Source organism: Trachymyrmex septentrionalis, unplaced genomic scaffold (genome assembly GCF_001594115.1).
Source record: "Trachymyrmex septentrionalis isolate Tsep2-gDNA-1 unplaced genomic scaffold, Tsep1.0 scaffold158, whole genome shotgun sequence".
In the NCBI taxonomy this organism is placed as follows: domain Eukaryota; kingdom Metazoa; phylum Arthropoda; class Insecta; order Hymenoptera; family Formicidae; genus Trachymyrmex; species Trachymyrmex septentrionalis.
In genome coordinates, this window is record NW_017304736.1 from 227,618 (window position 1) to 241,998 (window position 14,381).

At 41.2% G+C, this 14,381-nt stretch overlaps 2 protein-coding genes across 2 annotated transcripts in view; both read left to right on the forward strand.

Annotated features, from left to right (window-relative positions):
• LOC108745901 (CUGBP Elav-like family member 4) overlaps window positions 1-14,381 on the forward strand; it is a 636,703-nt gene that overhangs the window by 14,164 nt on the left and 608,158 nt on the right. The window lies entirely within an intron of this gene.
• On the forward strand, window positions 3,806-4,333 carry LOC108745903 (CUGBP Elav-like family member 5). Its single transcript, XM_018482326.1, has 2 exons — window positions 3,806-3,989; window positions 4,215-4,333. The coding sequence occupies exons 1-2, from the start codon at window positions 3,806-3,808 to the stop codon at window positions 4,331-4,333; spliced, it is 303 nt and encodes a 100-aa protein (XP_018337828.1).

Here is a 14,381-nt window from a genome sequence, read left to right on the forward strand (position 1 = left end):
AAGTATTTACAATAAAAGCTACAATTCCAACTGAAAATAGTCACTAGAATTTGTTTTGCGGTAATATAAACACGCTTGTATAAGATTTTATTAAGCTTTTATAAGAATTATTGTATTTTTAAAATATTACACCCGTTTTGTGAACAATAGATCTATATTATTATTCTCAGCGCTTCAAATGAATGTTAAGAGGATTAAAATCATTCGCGGAAAGGTGTTTGTTTCGTGGTTCTTTATCTCGATTCACTCTCGCGACGGCATTTCAGCTTCGATGAGCAAGCAAGGTAACTTTTCAAACAGAAAGAAACAAAGAGCTACTTCATCGGTTGGGTGAACGCTGTGAACGTGTAATGCTTGGCCGAAACTATTGTACTGATCGCATTTTTTTTTCCGAGAGATGGGAAACGATGTTTTCTTTCCGCCCCCGAACCTGCATTAACCCCGACTACCCCTTAGAGAAGAACAGGATCGATAAGCGTGAAGCCTGCACATATGTTCTAACTAAATTTGGAGATACGTGCGCCCGATGTTACTTCTCATGCGTATACATGCAGACACCAAATTCCTGGCAACAATGGCGGCAGCGCCCCGTTGCAGCGCGGACCGTGATGTTTAAATGCAGGCGTTTTGCATCGCGGATGTTCGCATTTATAGATATCAGCCCGGTTGGTTGGTAGTCGTCGTTTCAACGAGGCTGAATATTGTAACGTAGGAAATGGAACGAAAAAGCTTGTCGCGAAAAAAGCCAGCCGTACACGCGTGTTCCGGCGGCGCAACGTTCAGAGACTCGAATAAATAGACCGTCGCACAGCTTTGTATTCGGTTGAATGTTTTCGATTTTATAACACGGCGAATAGAGTCGCGGATTTCGTTTCCGCATATACATATAAGGCTCTTGCGTGCAGAAATGGATCTCCATACATACACCCATACATACACCTATACACACGCGCGCGTGCGCGCGAGGGAAAGTCATTAATGAGGCGTGCTCACGTTTACACGCACTTGTAAGTGTGTGCGTGCTTACCAGAGGGTCGGTTTAGTACAACGCGATCGAGTATCGTACGAGGCGATGACTCAGCTCACCAACCCCTGTAAGACAGGGGACCATTATGCCAGGTACCCTTTCCAATGCTATATAGCAAAAGCAACGTCCATAAAAGCGACGTAACGCCGATTGCTGTGATATATGCTTATCGAACGTGAAGACTTAGAAATAGATCCAGTGCGATTTATTTCCATATTTCATTGATCAGCATATGTTACTTTTAATACGTCATTATATCTTTTTCTAAAATTGCATTTGATGTATAATATATATAATGTAACTTTTGTTGAAGTTACATTAACAGAATTTCAAGCAATATTGCTTCAGCTTTGTAATAAATACACCCAGAGAAAAGTTTCTTCGCTGCATGGTTAAAGAAAAAATTGATTTGTGAAAAACTTCCTTTGATCTAAACATTATTTTTTTAAATTAAATAAAATTTATTCGATTAAAAAAAATTTATTTATTTTTATTCAAAAAAATTATGTTTAAATCAAAGAAATTTTGTGTCTTTAGCCGTATAGCAAAGAAAAAAATTTCTTTAAATCGAAGCAATCTTTTTTCTGGATGTACAATTTTTCAGAAAAAGATACAATGATATATTAAGTTCTTATATTCTGGTTAAAATTTAATAATTTGCTCAATTTAAGTTTTTATGTATTTTTTAAAGCGACCTTTTTGACTCTGTAATTACACGTAATCCCTAAATTTTATTATATCCTTCTTATCTCTTTTAGAACCGTTTCCCATCTTTCATTTCCAATAGTATCTTGCTCGATGATCGCCGGATCGATCATCATGATTAGAAAATCCGTTTTGCCAGAATCCAATTTCAGTGCGAATTCGGGTGAATGGGGCATCAGAGATTAAGGGCGGTCCGTGAAAATGGATGGTGCACATGCTGCTGGGGACGGTGGGTAGGCTAATAAGAGGGAGCAAAGACGCCCTCGCCTCGCTCGGCAAGGTCTCTCGGCAAAAGGGGAAATGTGCCCCCTCGTATACATCGAGATGGGGTGACGTCGTCGTCGTAGGGGTGGAAACGCAGGACAAGATGGGTGGGATGGCCGTGTGTATGTGTGCGTAATTTCCCCGTGGACGGTGGCGTCAGGGCGCACGGTGCCGATCGGGCCGAGGGTCGTTCAACCATCAGTGTTGTCTCGTGTCTCGTGCAGCGTGTCGTAGTTTCTATTCTCTCGTGATCGTGAATGTGCCGTACTTGTGATCGTTTTAGATTAGGATATTGTCTAGGTAGAACGGCTGATCGTCACAGTCGCCAGTGAACTATCGGCAAACGCGACGGAAGTAATCTGCGCAACTGCCACCGGGCAGAGATATTCGACGTGATAAACTGGGTCTCGGAAACTAGATCAACTACGTATGCGAAATTAAGAATTAAAGGGGAAGCGCTCGGACAACTATACGCGTGGGAGTTATCGCACTACGAGTTATCGCTCTCTTGCTCTACTGAATTTCGTGATAAAAATCACTGCGTGTTTGGCTGATATCACTAAATTTTACGGTGGCGGATAGCGAGATAGATATTTGTCGTCGCATCTAAAGGAATAAAAACGTATAAAAATATCTGTGTTGTAAAAGTGTGGTTTCGTGATCGGCGTGCTTCTCTGATCAATCTTGTGGTCGGATCAATTTGTTATCGATATTATTTTGCGGAAATTTCAATTGAAGATATTACAAATCTTGTGTGACGTCGAATAGGAAAAATCTTCCGTTACTGTTGTAAGTGATATGCCGAGTGATATCGACACTGTATTCGTTGAATGCACCGCGTGGTGTTCACGCACATGCGCGCACGTGAAATTGTCTATCTGTAAGCTCCGATCAGCTGTAGACAAATGCGTATATATTAGCACACATACACGCTTGATTCCATGATATCATTAATGAAGAGACTGTCGATAATGGCTTAACTCGATTGTATCTGCGTGCTTTTTATTCCGTCTGGGCATTCATTCAGTGGGCTTCCAATCTCGTATCATCACGTTTCTAATGCATACGAGTGTATCTTTAATAGTTGTCGACTATCTCGTTATGCCGCGTTGCAAAATTCATTAATCGTTGCGTGCGCGTTATTGTGTCGGACTTTCTTCCATCGGCTTTTCCTCCTATTCTTCCATCTCCCTCGTTTTTCCATCTCTCGTTCTCGTTGAACTCGTTGAACGTTTGCTTTCTTCTTTGCCATTCGCATTAGCCATTCTCCACCCTCTTTACGGTGGTTTTATCTCGTTTCTGCATCCTTCTTTCCTACTCTCATTGTCGCCCACCCACTCACGTCTCGCTCTGTTTTTCGTTCCTACAAAGATTACGTTATCGTGTATTTTTTATCGAGCTCTTGATTAAAACCACCCTCCCGACCGCCCGTTAGCTCCTTCGTAGCTTCGTGACTGCCGCTTTTCGGCGAATAACGCCTCCGTTTCACGACAACCTTCTATTCCCTCGAAGACGAGAGTTAACGAGTACCTCCGTGACGACTAGTTTTCCCCCTTTACCCTCCCCGCTCCATTCACGTGTCAAGCACTCTCTGACTCCGTCGCCGTCGTACTTTATACGCGTGGCGAGTAAGTAATCAATGAGCGCCATCGTCGGATCTGAAGGCCACGTGATGTTCAGTGTCTGCCTTTGAAGGCAGTGGGAAAAAGGGAAAAGTGCGTAAGTGCGGGTGCGTGGAAATTTGTGAGGGGAAAGGTGAGACTTAGCGAGACTTGGCTCCGTGAAACTTCATCTCGCTTGAGCTAAGAAATGCTGATACCCGTGTCGACATCGCCGACGTCCAGCAACGGCGAAGGCGCCATCAAACTCTTTGTCGGACAAATACCACGTCATCTCGAGGAAGACGCGCTCCGTCCAATGTTCGAGGAGTTCGGCAAGATTTACGAATTCACCGTTCTCAAGGACAAGTACACGGGAATACACAAAGGTAAGGGTTACTTCCAAGAAGTAAGAAATGTAGAGAATTTGTCGCGTAAATAAGTTTGGAGATATCGCTTCTTTTTTCTAACAATTCGTAAAACGTCTATTCCAAAGGCAAGTTCGACTCTGGCGCGAGAAAATCTCGAGAAAATCGTATTGAAACGAATTTCAGGAAAGTGAGGAAAGCTCACGTCAGTGGCGTATTAAAATATCCACTCCGCTTCTTACGTTTGGTTAGAGAGGGAAACTATTAGGAAATGTCCTCGTTTCAGCGAGATGTCATTTAGCAGTAGCGCCACGTCGCACGCTAACGTTACGAAATTATTTTTACGAAGCACCGCAGTCGCCAGCCACTAAATCCAAGCGGCCGGGCGCTCATTAATTTTTCAGCCGCGCAAGGACACGTAGAACTCGTTGCGCCGAGTGAAGCGTAATTCCGGCGGTAACGATGAAGCAAGCAAGAGAAGCACGCGCGCGCGCACGAGCGAGCGAGAGCACCCTCGGCGGCTTTCGAAGCGCGACCGGGAGATTAATCAGGATTTATTCTTTTGTCCCCCGCGACGTGGTGTATGGCGTCTGGGGAGCCGCGGTCAGGGTCGTGCGGAGAAGAGCGAGAAAGATAGAGGAGAGGAGAGATAGAGATAGAGAGAGAGAGAGAGGGAGGGAAGAACCGTATAGCGGAAGGGAAGTCAGGGAAGGGCTCATGTGGGTGCGAGAGCGTGCTAAGCCGCGGCGAAACAATAAATTTCGCGGGCATTCACGTCGATCGCCGAGAGGATGAGCCGACGTCGACGATCGACGGCCTTTGTTGGCCGACCGTAAGCCACCCTCTCCTCCCTTCACCTCGATACAACACCCTACTGCGCGTCGTTTCCTCCTCGTCTCTCCTCGTCTCTCTCTCTCTCTCTCTCTCTCTGTTGTCCCCATCCCTCACGCGATGTACCATCCAGACGTCGACGGATCTGATACAATGAGACAGCGCTCGCGGACGCGTTTCGGGCTGTTTCCGCGGCGGAAACTTGTTCCGGAAACGGGGACTTTAACACCGACGTGCCAGGTTACCAGTCACAGCCTCTCTCGGGAACGAGCCATCCAACGCCATCATTCGATCCCCGGTGCTCGAATTACGACAGAAGCGTGTTACGCGATACCATCGTATATGATGCTCGAGCTGGTGAAGAGGAGGTGCAGGGGGGGGGGGGTGATGCGAGGGATATACGCGTAAAAGAGCAGGCGTCGAGAGGAAAGCTTTACCATCGTCGTGCCCAGTATTACGGGGTATGGTTGGGATTTTAGAAGGGTATTTGGAAAAATGAGACAACGCGCCCCGAGACCGGTTGGATCGTCTTCATGAATTGTACATCAGTCGGGAAAGCCGAGCGCCGAACGATTCCGCGCGGAAATTCGGTCCCGGCGGTCGCTTCGTTATTCCGGAGCCGATTTTGTAATGGAGAAGTCATGTTATTCGATACTTATCAATAATGGAGGACGCGCGCGATATGGTGGCGAAAATTTCAAACGCTAGTTGTCCACGTAGCCGTATAAAGCTTAGCTTGAAACGTGAGCGGCTGCCGCATAAAAATTCGCGGTTAGAAATTCGCCGGTTCTGGAAATAACGGACTTTTGCTGGGCTCTACGGACCGCCGACGTTACCCTTCGGCGGCCTCCGTTTATTTAATTTGCAGGAAAAATGGCCGCAATCCGCTTGCCTGACCGTGTAGCGTCGGGCCGGCGGGGAGGAGGAAGGGGAAACGTAGGTATTTTACAATAAATATCCGGCCGATAAGCTGCACACAATCCCGGCGCACCGTAGAGGGATGAGGAGGGCAAGCGCATTTTTATTTTTGTAGGCATGCGGAATTTATGGTTGACGAATGGTCGTTCGAGTTTTTGCCTGGAAATAGCTCGTTAATCTTTCGAATTATCCTCCCTTCCAACTTCGCTGCCGCCACCGCTTGGCTCGCGGCGTCCACGACTCAACGACTTTCCGTTGTTCAACGGTGGAAATATCGAGGTTTTGTATTTTCTTTGAATGGCATTATAAATAAACATTCACAAAAAACGTTCATCAAATTTTTCAAATCTAAAATCTGCAGTATATATTTTTCGAAATGGAGATTTTACGATGGAAAAGCTGAAAATAACACCACTCTGAAAAATTATGTTTTTAAGATTTCATATTTGAATTAGGCAATAATTTATAATCATCTAGTAAAGCAACAACTTTGTAAAATGAAACTTTAGTTATGTCGGATATAAAGTGTAAAAACATCCCAAGCGAGCGATTCTTTATATAAAAAAATCAAGTGACTGTTTTCAGGTTAAAGTATTAGCTTTAACATGGGATTATAGTCATATGATTTCTCTTTACGTAAAGAATTATCTGAAATGTTTTTGCACTCTAATAAAAATCAACTATTATTAACAACATATTGTGTACTATTAATTATTTTTCGATTTATTAGTATTTGAGAACATTATGGATATGGATTTCAATCACAATTTTTTGAAAAATTAAGTATAAATGAAACAAATATTGAATGGAATAAGCACGTTAAGTAGCTGATTATGATAGTGAGTTCTAAAAAATAAAGATAAATAAAAATAAATAAATTATTACTATACCAATATTATATAAATTACTATAAAATTTTTTTGTGTCTTTTTTATGGAATTGCATATTTAAAGGTTCGTAAAGAATAGTTTAGTTATTAAAAAGGAAAAAAAAGCTAAACACACAATATCTCCCCCCATACATAAAACAATATTTTTCAATAATTCATATATTTTTGTCGTTGGAGTGTAAAAATAGCGTGTAATCAAATAAGTGATTATTGCCGGGTTAAAGTAATTTTATATTTTATGTGCAATATTATTTGCAAAGCATACGCTTCAATAAACCAATTTGCAAATTGTGCGTGTATATCTTTTAGAAATTTAAATACTTTTCAATGGTTACAATAAAGATTTGTGCCGAAACATATCGTCGGACTAGCGTATATTGATCTGGCTCACATTCGGTGGAACAAACGGTAGACGGGGGGAATGATTTTATCAACGTCGAATCAAATGCATTCGCTCGCATTGACGCACGTCCACTAAATCAAATAATCCGTGTCTACATATATCATGCGCATCGGACTTAAACCTGCACGGATACGAATCAACTACATTGCAGTCTTTTGCAGTAATTTTGAAAATTTGCTGCTGAAACATTACGGTGTTATCGAAATATTAATCATTAAAAAATAAAACGAATGCATAGTCATTTGTGAGATTAAATGCTGATCGTATATATATTGAACTAATTTATTTATGCCTCGTAACTAGAAAATAATTTGCGAGAATACCTCAATTAACTAGCAAATAAGAAGATAAATAATTTAATACAGTACACTGAAAAAAAAATCGATATATTCATAAGCGAACTAAAATGTTACATGTGACGTTTTCCTCGACACTTATTGGTTATAAAAAAATTTCACTATGATGACAAAATGTATATTTCTGTAACATATATCTCATTAATTGTAAAAAATGAAACAGATGATTTGCTATGAACAAAATTTTATTTCGCTTTATATTTAAATAAGAATTTATTTCAGTGAAATAAAAACGTTATATCCCACAAATAAAGTTCTAAGTATCTTCCTCAGTGTATCTATTAAAAGTATGAAATCGTTTGTTTAAAGTTCTAAATTCAGAAGTCCGATTTTCAATGACCAATTTAAACACATCGATATTCACGACATTCGTAATAAATATTCAGCAAGGTACGCAATCGCAGAAATTACTGAACGTTGTTGCATGATACGTTATATGGTTTTTCTTTAACAACCGTCTGCAAGCGGCCCGGAAAAGTTTCTTTTTGTTTCACCCTTTCACGGGACCACTGCGGCGCGTAGGTAGGAGGACGCGAAGGGACGAGAGGTCGGACCGAGTTAGGGAAAGGTAATGCTCGACGGTGACGAGGCTGCAACCGACACGGCAGTCTCGCAGTTTCGAAACAGCTCTCCAATTTTAATGAGACCCGTCTATTTCCCCGCGATTCTGTCTCCGTGTTACGGCTTACCTTTGTGTAATTATATTTTGATTCCCCCAGCTGCGCGCCGCGTCTCTTTTCGGTTCGTCTCATTCTCTCTTCGCCTCTTACCGCCTCATGCAGCCGCGAATTTTCAGCTTGCCTCTTCGTTATTGTTATCAATTTATGCGTCTTTCCGTCGTTTTTCCCTCGTTTGCACCATCCAGAACATATGCGAGCGGTTAGTAAGCAGGCATTACGTTCATTTCCTAACGGTGCCAGAGACCATTGTTCATTCTATTGGGAGACATAGTGACCTACCCTCGATCTAGTTACCCTTCATTTCGTTCTCTTCGTGGCACGTTCGTCCCCGGATTAAATTACTGGGACTGGGGGTAAATAAGAAAAAGAAAAGAAATACCGCTCCATCTCCGTCGACGAGAATCTGTTTTGTATCTTTATTCCGATGGCCGCTCCATCGGTCGCTACTTCGGCATCCGTACTTAATTACTAGGTAGTTACGATACTTCGGTGACCTCCTGTCGTCGATATTCGAGAGGCGTCCCCATCGTTCCTGTTCTCCCTTGTCCCGCTGCCAGCGTTGCTGTACGTACTAATGAGCGCGCTGAATTGTAACTTCGAAGGCGAGTAAGGAAATAATTTAGTTGTTTCGCCACAATCACGGATATTCGCTCAATTCATATTACGATTTATTAATCGAGTTACGTATTTCGTCGCGGAAGATTACGACTAGCTTTTGTCCAGCGTGAAGTAGCGCGGTTTTCTTACGATTTACCGTGACTTTTAAAGAACAAAATGCTGGTTTTTCAATAATGAGACTTTTGGAGTTATTGTCAATTCAATGAGGATCTAACAAAATGGGTGCATTTTCTTTCAATTGCGAGCACTCTCGTTCACGAGGGAGGATTTAAAGAGACATCCTCTGCGTCCGACAAAGAGAGAGAGAGAGAGAGAGAGAGAGAGAGAGAGAGAAAGAGATTTGCCGGTATATACAGTATATCGATTCGAGTGATAACTACGAGTTTAATTCTCGCGAATGGTTTGCTCGTTTCAGCGTATTTAACAGCAGAGCGTACCAGAGGGCTCAGCTGCCGGGGTAGTTGGCACATGGGGACCATGGCACACGCCATTACAATGGCAACCAGCCCCACTACCGACCTTTCCGCAATCTCCCTTCTCTTTTCCTCTTTTTGTCTCTCTCTCTCTCTCTCTCTCTCTCTCTCTCTTCTCTCCATTTCTCTTCCTCCCTCGTTCTCTCAACGCGAGGTGCACGAGGGCTGTCCGTTCGTCTGTCGGTCTCCCCCGTCGCGTGCACGGACGTATGTTATCCTACTTTTTTGCCGCAGGCTCTCTACATCCGTCTCTCTTTCCGTCCCGTCCGACCGATCGATCGAGAGTGCATACATCGCACTCTCACTCATTTGGAATTGGTGGGATCATACGACAATGTTAGCGTTCATGATGAAACGTTGTACCCGCTTGTCACGTGAAAATCTGTCGACAATATTCTTTGCATGATCAAACGATTCTTATCGCCCCGCGGAAACTAATGCACGCTATAGCGTGTAATTCTATGTAAATATTAGAATGACATAAAATAAGATTTTATTATAATCTAAATTGAATTCAAATGTAAATTTAATGTGAAACATTTCGCATGGCAATTTCATCCATTACAATGATTTGTAATCATTTTGCATGAAATAATGTGAGAATATTAGGAAGGAAAGAAATGCAAGCCTACATTCTTCTATCATCGTATCGCTTCGTTTCTATTGTAGAGAAGACCGGGGACAAAAGTAACATTTTAACTTTGAAATGTTATAATAGTTAAAATATAATATTTAAAAATATGTATTTTTAGATGTAGAATTTATTTAGTTATAAAACTTTCTTTGGTTTATTTTTTTTTTATGCACTGAGACAAATGGTTTGGTTGGATTAAATAGTAATGATGGAAAACGAATCAGAATTTTCTAGTTAAATCTACTAAAATTCTAATTGAGATAACTAGAATTCTGGTTGATGTAATTATTCTGGTAAAAATAAGAATTCTAGTAGATTTTATTAGAAGTATTGTATGAATCAGAATTCCGGTTATCTCAACTAGAATTCTAAATTAAACCAGAAAATTCTGATTCGTCCATTTTTAGCAAAACATTTTTTTCAGTGTATAACTAGAAAAAAACTCGTGTTTGGTTAAAGACTATAGGCGGTATTCACAGTGCGTTCTTATCTCAAGATTGTCTTAAGTAATGTCTTAAGATGCTAATACGGTCCTCTGACTCTTGGTTCGTGATATTTTAAGACTGTACTTAAAACGGTTTTAAATATAAGATTTCACTATAAATACCTATGAGGAATTTTGTTACAACTATCCCAACCCCGTGGACGTTTGTAACAGTAAAGAAAAATGATTGTACCACATTTACCAGAGGTACATAACAACTACATAAGTCATACTCTTTCTTGCAGTTGTACGAATAGATAACTGGTCCTTTACACTCTCTTTAAATGTCTGTTTGCATAAAGACACTTCTTTTATATAATTTGTCTCTTATCTGTCTTGCGTTTTCTTGTTAACAACATTCTATGAAGAAAAATATAAATAACACTGTACAATAAATGATATTAAAATCAAGTAAATTCGAGGACAATTGTAACGTTACAATTGACTCCAAGCATCGATGTTACTATTACTCCTAGTATTTTATGATTTATAGTAAATTTTTTAAATAAAAATCAGCTTAAATGTGCAAACAATCAACGCAGATAATCATTAAAACACATTAAGATAATACATTATACCTTCGTTGTAAAGAGAAAAAATATTTTAGATTTTGTGCATGCAATAAAGCTTACTTGATGACTGCATGAAAAAAGTAATTTCTGCTCCTGCACTCGTGCACCTTCCGCGAGAAACAGTATGTAACGAACGATTCAATGCCGATCTGTATACAGAATTTTATCATGCAGTCGCATACGCATATCTATTATAGTTTAAGAAATATTAACGATGTTACTATTGTCCCCTTGTTATTTTTGTCCCCGATCTCTCGTACATGTCGATGGTCTTGTTCTGTGAAAGCATATGAACAATGCGAAATCCATTGAGAATATAATATGCGAATAGGTTGTTTCGGCATAAACATCAGGCGAGAGAAGTGAGAGAAAGAAAGAAAAGGAGCAAGGAAGCCGAGTGCGCGATGGTAGAATGGGTTATGGGCGAACATTCGCGTAAGAAGGATTTGCACGGTAGAAGGGGAAGGACGCTGGGGAAATAAGGTAATACCTGCGGCTTTGTCTCGATCGGGGGCAAGGAGAGTCGCTGTAAAGGAAAATACGGAGAATAAGTAGTGCTGCCTTTCTCTTCTTTCTTTCTTTCCACCTTTTTCACTCCACCCACTCCCCCCTCCTCCTCTGGTCTTTCGTTATTACATCGGAAGGAGAACAGACAGGCCGCACGGCTATTGCGCTGGTATCAAACTAAAATTACGCTCTCGCACGGCACGGGGTAGTAGAGAGAAGAAGTTCAGGCCGCCCTTGCGCTCGCCGAAGCCGCTTGCCGGAAAATTCCGGGCCGTCGAACGCGAAGAATGAGAATTCCCATCGAGGCAGCTACGGGAGGATCTCGAGATGGGAAGCATAACCGCCGCTGCATTTCCTGCCGTTCGTTGTTCCGGCGGACGCGAAATCCGCGCAGTGCGGCTGCAGCGGTGCCGTCAGCATTCATTCGCACGGGAACAGGAATTTTTTGGAATATTGTGCATTTTTTACGTTACAAATTATTTTTATTTCAGTAGGCATACTTAAAAGATATATACATTTATCTGTAATCGTTAATTATTTAGAACGAAGAAACATTAATCGTTGAGGATATGAAAAGTAGCTTTTTCTACATTACATATATTTATTACGTTAAAGACACTTTTTAAGTTATTATTATTTCGATAGACGGATTATATTTAAAGGACAGATACAATTCATTTTTCATTAAGCATTGATAAAAACATTACTGTCGTCAAGGATATGAAATGTAGCTTTTTTTGCAATACAAATTTTAAGATACATAATTTTATTTATATATATTTATTTATTTATTAAATAAACACATACACTGTGCAAATTTTACGAAAGTGAAAATTAAACTCATTTCTCAGTTAAAGGTTTAAGAACTTGTGATGATGTCGTATAAAACGAACAGGAACGAACAAGAACTAGTTGTATAAAAAAGTTTTACATGTGCCATAGCGCTTGAAATGACAAAAGAAACTTCTTCGCTGTTATCACTGCAACATAAAGCTAGTGTTGTGTATAAATTAAAATATGTACTGAACTTTCTCGCGTATGCACGCTTTTTTTTTTAAATACCAAATAGTGTTTACTGTAATTTGTATTTTAGAAATACGATATTATCGCGTTTTTGTGCAAAACCAACAAATATTCTCCGTTGGCTGCACGAACAACGGCTATATTTGTACGTGGTTAGACCTTAAACGTGATAACCGCTACCCACCGAAATTATTTTATACGATGCACGCGAGCGGCCGAATTTTCATGCGCAACTTAAATATTAGCGTCGTTTTAGGTTCGCACACACAAGTGATTAATAGCCCAGTACATGAAATAATTGAGACTGTAGGAAGAACGTCGTACCTTCCCCGGTGGCAAGATTCCTCTTTTACTCCTTCGTCGTCGTCGTCTATATTCACTCTTCAGTTTAGGAGACGTGCTTTCCCCTCCTTCTATCCTTTCTTCCCTTCGTAGTCTAATGTCTTAATCTTCCGTGTGTGAAGAATTGTGCCGGGCCAAATGAAATTTGCATAGTCGTTACCAACCCGCCTTTACCGAGCGATAGTTCCGTAGATCCGCCCCAAGCTCTTTTGGCTCTGAGAAAAGAAGACTGGTACAATGATCCGTTTGATTGCTTAGGATAACATTCTTTTCTCCGGTGATCCGAATTTTCAATGAAGAAAATTTTAAGAAATGCACATTTTTATAATATAAGTATTACGTATAAGAGACGCACACAAAAATATAATTATATAAACAAAATCACAATTTTTCTCTGATTACATTCCGTCTTTTTAACAAACAACTTCAAAAAAAAAAGATCTTAATTTTGCACATTATGCTTCTGTATTATGCGAGAGGCTACAATAAATATTTGTCGATATTCAATCGAATCGATCAAGTTGCTGTAAAAGTACGTGTCGCTTTGCTACAAAGCGTTGTACGCTACAGTTTTCAGCAAATAAATTATGTATGTGGCGAGCGCGCCAAGCGTTTCTGGATTTCCAAGTTATATCCAATGCGATAACGTGGATAAAGGACGTCTCTGGGTTCTCGATCGATCTTTAATAAGCGTTCTGTTCCAAGGATAAGGATTCAGAGTAGTGTATTGCAGGGGAGCCATCCCTGGTGTTGTCGGAGCACACGGTATATAGTAGAACGTAGGGGTAACATAGAACGCGTTGGCTAGGTCAGGAGGTTTAGGAGCTACGGAACCGATAAGGGTTTGCCAGGCATGCTCGTTAACGACTATGTAAATTGACGGGTCTATTTATTCTAACCATCGTTATCGAAAGCGCTAAATGAAGAAATCAGAAGCCGGTAGTACGGGCCATCGCTCTTCGTGACGCTACAATCAATTACACCGATATTGCATTAAAGCGCGATTATTCCAATGAGGGTTTATTATTTGCGATCCAAAATTTCGAATTAATTACATGCTTTCCCACCGCACTCATTGATACTACATTTCCATCGTCATCGATAATATACGCGTCTTATGCCGAGCGAAATCGCAAATAAATTTAGTGCCGGCAAAATAGCTTTCTCGATAGGTACTCGATAAGAGAGTAAGAGAAAGAGAGACAGCACGGGCTATCATAACGCGCTGTCCAACCATTTTATTGCAATGCTAAAGTAGGTATTGATCCGAATCTAGGAGAATCACGAACTAAGGTGCTCGACGACCATCGATCCGTCGTAGGGGGATGAGATGAAGGGAGAAGAGGAGGAGGAGGGTAATCATTTTCCGTGTCCTCCTGCTCCTCCTCCTCCTCCTCCTCCTCCTCCTCCTCCTTCTCCTCCTTCTCTTCCTTCTCTTCCGTCGGTTATCCGAATTGGGTTCGAGGGGGTCTCGTAGCAAAGTTGGGGACTAGGAGAGGACACAAACACCTCCGTTTGGGCTACGAGGAGGAGAAGGGTTCAGTAGGGCCTTTACTGGCGAGGAGAGGCGAAGAAGATTGAAGGAGGAAGAAGAGGAGGAAAAGAGAGGAAGCGAGAACGCTCTCCATGTCTTTCTCGCTCTCTCTCTCTCTCTCTCTCTCTCTCTCTCTCTCTCTCTCTTTCCCCCTC

Excerpts from the sequence above, each read along its gene's own strand:
- LOC108745903 (XM_018482326.1), top strand. The coding sequence starts at position 3,806 with ATGCTGATACCCGTGTCGACATCGCCGACGTCCAGCAACGGCGAAGGC. Across the intron at positions 3,990-4,214 it reads GGGAATACACAAAGGTAAGG|AGAGGGAAACTATTAGGAAA; the intron begins GTTACTTCCAAG and ends ACGTTTGGTTAG.